The sequence below is a fragment of the Nannospalax galili genome, unplaced genomic scaffold (genome assembly GCF_000622305.1).
Source record: "Nannospalax galili isolate Female #2095 unplaced genomic scaffold, S.galili_v1.0 scaffold548, whole genome shotgun sequence".
Classification (NCBI taxonomy): Eukaryota; Metazoa; Chordata; class Mammalia; order Rodentia; family Spalacidae; genus Nannospalax; species Nannospalax galili.
In genome coordinates this window covers 1,111,113-1,119,791 of record NW_008358999.1, presented here as the reverse complement: position 1 = coordinate 1,119,791, position 8,679 = coordinate 1,111,113, and the positions used below count along the sequence as shown (strand labels likewise).

Sequence of the window (8,679 nt, the reverse complement as noted above, 5' to 3'; positions counted from 1 at the left end):
GTCTTTTTGAGACAGGGTCTCACTGTAGCCCCAGCTGGCCAGGAACTCACTACGTAGACCAGGTTGGCCTTGAACCCACCTGCCTCTGCCTCCCAAGTGCTAGGATTAAAGGCGTGCACCACCACGCCCGGCTTAAATATATTTTTTAAATTCGACAATTTCATATACATACTGTATTCTGGTCATATTCATCTTCCATTCTTCTCTCAGATCCCCCTCCAATCCCTCTGGAACCTTCTTTTCCCCCTCCTACCCTGGTATCGGTTTTTTTTTTTCCAATCTCACTGAATTAAATAGGGCTGCTTGCATTTGCATTGGTGTAGGGCTATTTGCACGTCCAGCCTTTTTTTTTTTCAAATTTTATTTTACTTTTTTTTTTTTTTTTTTTGAGAGTTTCCCAGGCTAGCCTTGAACTCATTCAGCTGTCCAGGCTGGCCTTGAACTTGTGGTCCCCCTGCCTCAGCCTCCAGAGTAGCTAGGATTCCAGGCCTACACACACCATCAGGCCTGGCTGTGGCTACCCTATGAAGCAGTGCAGGTCTAGGGAAAGTATTAGCATTGATAGTTACTGGTAGTAACAATAGCTAACATTACTGAAGCTTCAAATATTCAAGGCCAAAGCTGAGTGCAATCTATGCTCGTTCACTACCCACCCCTCCACAGTACACTGAGGTAGACACTGTGACTCGGCCCACTCACAGAAGAAGCAAAGCCCTTAGCAACGCAGACGGTAAGGCAGCTGGTGTGAGCTGGGCTAAGACTCCCAACGCTGGCATCCAGAAGCCACCCTCCCTACTGCTGTACCAAGTGACCAGGCCATCTAAACTGGTGAAAATAAATGGGAATGTTTAGGAAAAACACCCATGGCTTTAATTTGTGAGCCAGAGAAGTAGAGAGGAAGAGGGGACAGTTGCCCTACAGACTGATGCAAATCCTAACCAGTTCAGATATACCCTCTTGAGAGCTGACGAGATGGCTGAAGGGTTGAAGGTGCTTGCCACCAAGCCTGACAACCAGAGTTCAACCCAGATGCCACATGGTGGAAGGAGAGAAGGAGCTCCCACAAGTTGTCCCTGACCGCCGTATATGCACATATATGGTTGTGCACAGATACACAGAGCAAATAAATAGGAACGGGGAAAGGGAAGGAAAGGAGGGGGAGGGGGAGGGGAAGAAAAGGAAAGGAAAGGGGAAATGAAAGAGGGGAGGAGAGGGGAGGGGAGGAGAGGAAAGAGGGAAGGAAAGGAAAAAAGACCCTCCTGGAGTTCTCACAAAGTCACTAGGCATATGTCTGTCTGGGAAGTCACTGGGAAGTTGCAGTGACAGTCACTCCAGGGATGGGATCGAGGCTGGGAGGAAGGTGAGGGAGGTGGATGAGACACATGCAGGGGTAGAAAATCTGAAGAAAAAGAAAAAACTTCACCAAGATCAACACTATTTTAACATGGTATTTTTAGAAATCAAAATCAATGGGAAAAGAAATTCCTTGATGGACAAGAAAACAGTAACGGGGCTAGAGAGATGGCTCAGGGGTTACAAACACTAACTGCTCTTCCAGAGGACCCAGGCTCAGTTCCCAACACCCACATGGCAGCTAACAACCATCCATAACTCCAGTTCCAGGAGAGCTGATGCCTTCTGGCCTCCTCAGGCATTGCACACACATGGCGCACTTACACATACGCAGTCAAAACACTCATTCACATACGATAAAAACTTAAAAATTTAAAGAAAAAAAAAAAACAGTATGATGATGTTCGCAGTCACACTGAAGCCTGAAGCAAAAGTGGAACCAAGTTACTTATCTTTTTCTATCAATCTTGACTGTTAATTTTTTTGCTACCCCAAGGCAAACGCCCCACTAGCCTTACCTAGTCCACAAGTCCTTTCTTTTCTTTTATTTTTTTCTGAGACAGGGTCTCAATATATAGCCCAGACTAGTAGTGAGACCCTTCTCACTTGACCTCCATGCCCCCAAATGTTGAAACAGCCTCTCTCCTGGGATTAAAGTAAGTGAATTTAAATGCTCCCTTTCCTGCTGTGTGTCCTCCTAGAGAGTTAGCTGCTCACAGGCCTCTACTAAATAAACCCAGAGTGCAGAAAACTAGACCTGCCCTGAGGGCAGCCATTACCCAAGGTCAGAGGAATGCAGCCAGCTGTTACAATGTGCTGAAACATCTCTCGAATTAGCCGACAGCTGTCCTGGAGGTTATAAAGATTGATATTCATATTGCCTAGGTCTGCAACCTTGAGGGACTGGAAGGGGAGGGCTCCCGTGCTGGGATTGACAGCCCGAAGCAGCACTGATTCCTCACGGATGCGGCAGGGTCCAAACCTAGAGAAGAGTCATCTGTCAGTAGCTGCGGAGATCTGTCTCAACTCTGTTAACATTTGGGGACAGGTGGCTGTGCTGTGGGACTGCCTGTAACCACTGCTATCTCCTTACCCACCCTGTAAAGAGCAAAAAAGTGTCTACACCTTACCAGATGTCCACTGGGTATAAAACCAACCCCGGGCTGGAGAGATGGCTCAGCGGTTAAGTACACTGTTTGTTCTTGCAGAAAACCCGGGTTCAAATCCTAGCACCCACATGGCAGCTAATAACTGTCCCTAACTCCATTCCCAGGGGATCTGACAGCCTCTTCTGTCCTCCATGAGCACTGCACAAACATGGGTGTACTTACCTACATGCAGGCAATACACAAGTACACATAAAATTAAAAAAAAAAAACCAAAAAACCATTAAGAACCATTGGTCATGGGGCTGGAGAGATGGCTCAGAGTTAAAAACGCTGGCTGTTCTTGCAGAATACCCAGGTTCGAATCCCAGCACCCACATGGCAGCTAACAACTGTCCATAACTCCAGTTCCAGGGGATCCGATAGCCTCTTCTGTCCTCCATTAGCACGTCACAAACATTGGTGGTCTTCCCGAAATGCAGGCAAAAACCAAGTACACATAAAAATAAAAAAATAATAAGCAAAATATTTCTAAAAAAAGAACCATTAGTCCATAAATTGTTTTGTTTTATTTGTTTTTTTGAAACAGAATCTCACTCTGTAACCAAGGCTAGTCTGGAACTTGCTATATAGACCAGACTGGCTTCAAAGTCACAAAGATCTGCCTGCCTCTGCCTTCCAAATGCTGGGATTAAAGGCATGTGCCACCACAGCCAGCTGCGGCTTTGCTTTTTCACCATTTGTTTGGTTTGGGGTTTTTTCTTTTTGTGTTTGTTTGAGACAGGGCCTTGCTGTGTAGAACAAGCTGGCTCAGAACTCACTATATAGCCCAAGAGGGTCACAAACTCTCAATCCTCCTGCCTTGGCCACCCAAGTGCTGGAATTACAGGCATGTATCACCACACCAGGTTAACAGCATTTTTACCACAGTCAGTTTATTAATTTTCTGTTATTGTAACACAATACCTGAAGCTGATTTTTTTTTTTTTAGGTCAATAAAGTGCTTGGTTTGCAAGCACAGGGACCCAAGTTGGGTTCTGATCTCCAGAACCCAAGTGAAACCAGGTGAAATATAGTAAAGAACATTGCAGTTGCTGGGGGCTCCCTGGCCAGCCAGTCTAGCCTACTTGGTGAACTCCAGGCCAACGAGAGATACTGAAAACGACAGTGAAAGGTGTCCTACAGCCTCCACTAAACACATGCACATGAGCATACACATAAACACACAAACATATACACATACATACATGCATATGCATGAAAAATTTTTAAAAAGCCGGGTGTGGTGGCGCACACCTTTGATCCCAGCACTTGGGAGGCAGAGGCAGGTGGATCTCTGTGAATTCAAGGCCAGCCTGGTCTACATAATGAGTTCCAGGCCAGCTGGGGCTACTGGGAGACCCTGTCTCAAAAAGAACAAAAAAAAAATTTAAAAAAGAGAGATTGGGTGTGGTGACACACACCTTTAATCCCAGCACTTGGGAGACAGAGGCAGGCAGATGTCAGCGAAATTGAGGTCAACCTGGTCTACTTAGTGAATTCCAGGCCAACTGGGGCTGCAGGGAGATTCTGTCTCAGACAACGAAAATTAATAACAGTTACCTCACACTGTGGTTGTAGGAATTAAATTAGGTAATCTGTGCAAAGCGCCTGGAGTTTACTGACATTTAATAAATGATGGCTTTTAAAATTCAGACCGATGGAGTCAGACGTAATAAGCTGAATCTGAAATTGCTGCTGGTCAGTAATTAAGAAAATAGACTTTACGTCTCTGACAGGTAGAAGGGCTGTGGAAGGGACAATCAGCTTCTATTCTCAAATGTAGTTTCACCTGCCACTGTAAAATGGAATGGGACCAAGCTGTGTGTGGTGGCACAGGCCTGTAGTCTCAGCACTTGGGAAGCAGAGGCAGGCAATCTCTGTGAGTTCAAGGACAGCCTTGTCTACATAGTAAACTCTAGGCCAACTGGGGCTACAGGGAGACCCTGTCTCAAAAAAGACCAAAAAAAAAAAGAAAAAAAAAGGAATGGGACCAGTAGGGTGTGTACTGACTGCCACTTCAACACTCCAAAAGGGTGGGGGAGGGCGATCTGGGGAAGGGGGAGGGGTGCTTGGGTTCTAGAGACCCTCTAGTCCTGCAGTGCAGCCCAGCCTTTCAGAACTGCCTCGGCTTCTTGGGGAGCCAGGGATGCAGAGAAACCTTCTAATCACTGGGTGGCACTGAGATCACAGGACTAGCCTTCCAATCTGGTGCTCGAGGGAAGAGGGAAATCCCTCTCTCAGACCACAAGGGGCGTTTTGGAGCCAGCACCGCTTCCAACCCGACCCAGAGAGCAGAGGTGCCCGCCCCACGTGCCCCTGTCCCACGTGCTCTCTGCCCCTCCGGTCCATCCTGCCCCAGGTGCCCCTGCCCCTTTGGTCCATCGTGCCAAGTGCCCCCTGCCTCTTTGGTCCATCCTGCCCCACATGCCCTTGCCCCTTTGGTCCATCCTGCCCCACATGCCCTTGCCCCTTTGGTCCATCCTGCCCCACATGCCCTTGCCCCTTTGGTCCATACTGCCCCACATGCCCTTGCCCCTTTGGTCCATACTGCCCCACGTGCCCCCCGCCCCTCCGGTCTACGCGCCTGGCCACGTGTCCCCCACCCCGGTGCGCCCAGGCATTACCTTGCCCCGGGCCGGTGGGAAGTGCCGCTGTCCAGGGGCACCCCGACGAAGGCGGCGTCCAGCCCCTCGGGGGAGGCCTGCAGGGGCAGACGCAGCATGGAGCAGACGCCCTCCAGCCCGGCCGCCGCCTCCGAGCTGGCGGGCTGGTTCCGCCGGGTGTCGGAGACCTTGCGGCTCCCGGGATGCGCCACCACGCGGGCCCCCGCGCCTCGGGCGCAGCCCAACGCCAGCAGCCGCAGCATGCCGCCGCTCGCTACCCAGCCGCTCCCCGAGCCCGCAGCACGTGTGCCGCCCCCGGCCCGCAGGGTTCAAAGGGCGCCCTGGGATCAAAGGCCAGAGCCGCCCAGGCTCCAACTCTGCACATGGCCCCCTCCGGTCTCACTCTGTAGCCTAGGCTGGTCTGGAACTCATTGTGTAGCCCAGGTTGACATTCAGCTCAGCCTCCCGAAAGCTAGGATTATAGGCCTTGCAAAAGTAACTTTTTTTTTTTTCAAAAATTTTTAAAATTTTCTGGCTTTTTTCTTTCTTTATTGTTTTTTAAAGATAGGGTTTCATGTAGTACAAACTGGCCTTGAACTACTAGTGGAGGACGACCTTAAACTCCTAATCCTCCTGCCTCCACCTTTTTGGGTGCTGGGATTAAAGGCACGTACTACCATGCTCCAAGAGTAAGGTCTATTTTTTAAATGACACTCATTGCCAGGTGTGGCGACTTCCCCTTTCATCCCAGCACTTGGAGAGCAGAGGCAGGCAGAAATCTGTGGGTTTGAACCACATAGTGAGTTCCAGGCCAATCAGGGCAACATAGGAAGACCCTGCCGCAGAACAAAACGCAAACCCCCAAAATAAAATATGACATTTATTATTTATTTATGGATATGCATGTGTACATGTTATGAGGTCAGAGGACAACTTGCAGAAGTTGGTTCTCTCCTTCCACCATGTGAATCCAGGGGATTGAACAGGTCCTCGGTACCATCTGAGCCATCTCACCACCAATGAGTAACATTCATTTACTTATTTTTATTTTGTGTATATGAGTGTTCTGCCTGCATTGTACGTATGTGTATCTTGAGTGTGCCTGAGGAGGCCAGAAGATGGCACTGGATCCCTGGGGAACTGGAGTTGCAGCCAGTTGTGAGCCATCATGTGTATTGCTGGGAACTGAACCCAGGTCCTTGACAAGAACAGCAAGTATTGTTAACTGCTGAGCCATCTCTCCAGCCCCTCAAAATAACTTTTTTCCTTTTGGTTTTTAAGACAGGGTCTCCTTATAGCTCCAGCTGGCCTGGAACTTATGAAGACCAGGCTGATCTCAATCTCACAGAGAGCCACCTGTCCCTGCCTCCCAAATGCTGAGATTAAAGGTATGTGCCACTATGCTTAGCAAGAATGTCTTTTTTTAATTTTTTAATTTTATTTTATTTGTATTTTATGCGTTTAAGTGTTTGCCTGCATGTATGTAAGTGTACCACGTGTGTGCAATGCCCAGGGAGGTAAGAAGAAGGTGTTAAACCGGGCATGGTGGCGCATGCCTTTAATCCCAGCACTCAGGAGGCAGAGGCAGGTGGATCTCTGTGAGTTCAAGGCTAGCCTGGTCAACATAGGGAGTTCCAGGACAGCTGGGGCTACAGGGAGACCCTGTCTCAAAAAGACCAAAAGAAAAAAAAAAAAAGGAGGTGTTGGATCCCCCAGAGCTGGAGTTAATGGACAGTTGCCAGCCACCTTGTGGATGCTGGGAACTGAACCCACGTCCTCTATAAGAACAGCCAGTGCTCTGAACCACTGAGACATTTTTCCAGCCCCAAGTGTAACATTCTTTTTAAAAATTATTTATTTATTTTATGTATTTGAGTGTTTTGCCTACGTGTATGTAAGTGCATGGAATTTCAGATGATTGTTATCAGCCATGTGGGTGCTAGGAAACAAAACTGGGCACTCTGCAAGAGCAGCCAATGCTCTTAAATGCTAAGCCATCTCTCCAGCTCCCAAGAGTAACATTCTTGATATCAAAAATTTTTAAATGAGAAGACTTTCTCTAAGGGAAAGAAATGGAATTTTTTTTTGGGGGGGTTGGTGTTTTTGAGATGGGGTCTCCCTGTAGCTCCAGCTGGCCTAGAACTTGCTATAGAGACCAGGCTGACCTTGAACTCACAGACTTCCACCTGCCTCTGCCTCCCAAGTGCTGGGACTAAAGGCATGTGACACCATGCCAGTCAAGAAATGGAATTGACTGGACTCTTACTTGTTATATAGCTGAGAATCACCTTGAACTCCTGATTCTCCTGCCTATACCTCCCAAGTCCTGAGATTGTAAGTGTTAAACACTATGCCTGGATTAAAAATGCATTTAAAAAATAATATGTTGGGGCTGGAGAGATGCTCAGTGGTTAAGAGCACCAGCTGCTCTTGCAGAGGACCTGGGTTCAGTTCCCAGCACCCATATGGCAGCAAACGACTGTCCACAACTCCAGTTCCAGGGGATCCAGTACCCTCTTCTGATCTCTACAGACATTGCATGACACAGGTGTACCTACCTGTATTCAGGCAATACTCTCACCCACATGTAATAAAAATAAACATTAAAAAAGGCATTGGCTGCTCTTGCTAGGACAGGTTTGGTTCCCAGTAACCACATGGGAAGACAACTACCTGTAACTCTAGCTCCAAGGGATATGACACCTTTTTCCTTCCCATTTCTGTCAGCACCTGCACATACATGTACCCCAAAACAGAAGGAGGGAGTGGGGAAGGAAAGGAGAAAGGGAGGGAGAGGAAGCAAGCAAGAAGTGTTCGGGTTGGGATTCTCCGGAGGCAGGAAAACCTTTAAATAATCTTTGTTTTTAAGGAGAGCTGATAGAGCACTTACATAGCATTTGTAGACCCTGGGTTGGACAATGAATAAGACAAAATAAAAATGCATTGCAGAGAACTTGATAGTGAGCTGTAGAAAAGGGTACACACCAGCAAGCCCACTAATGTGCTGTTCCCATTCTTGCTTTTCTTAAAAAATATTTTATTTTGCCGGGCGTGGTGGCACACACCTTTAATCCCAGCACTCGGGAGGCAGAGGCAGGCGGATCTCTGTGAGTTTAAGGCCAGCCTGGTCTACATTGTGAGTTCCAGGACAGTGGGGCTACAGGAGACCCTGTCTCAAAAAGACCATAAAAATTTTTTTCATTTATTTTATTTTATATATATGAGTGTATTGCCTGCATGTATGTAAATGCACCCATGTTGTGCAATGCACACAGAGGTCAGAAGAGGGCATCAGATTCCCCTGAAACTGGATGGTTGTTAGTTGCCATGTGGGTGCTGAGAATCTAACCCGGGTCCTCTGCAAGAACAGCTAGTGCTCTTAACTACTGAGTCATTTCTCCATACCCTGGCCTTGTCATTTCTAAGGAGAGGAAAGAAACAAAACAGAACAAAATACCATTCCGGGGCCTGTGAGGTGGCTCAGTGGGTAAAGATACCTGCTGGCAAGCCTGATGAACTCAGTTTGATCCCCAGGACCTATATGATGAAAGGGGAGAACTGACTCCTGCAGGTTG

At 47.9% G+C, this 8,679-nt stretch overlaps 1 protein-coding gene across 1 annotated transcript in view; it reads right to left on the bottom strand.

Moving 5' to 3' along the window:
- The window catches only part of Agmat (agmatinase), a 14,869-nt gene extending 9,486 nt beyond the window's left edge, over nucleotides 1–5,383 (bottom strand). The window contains exons 1-2 of the mRNA XM_008822666.2: nucleotides 5,126–5,383; nucleotides 2,133–2,335 (exon numbers count right to left, since the gene is read on the bottom strand). Coding sequence (XP_008820888.1) covers nucleotides 2,133–2,335; nucleotides 5,126–5,367 — 445 coding nt within the window. The 5' untranslated portion in view covers nucleotides 5,368–5,383. The remainder of the gene's footprint in view (nucleotides 1–2,132; nucleotides 2,336–5,125) is intronic.
- Between the last annotated feature and the right edge of the window lie 3,296 nt (nucleotides 5,384–8,679).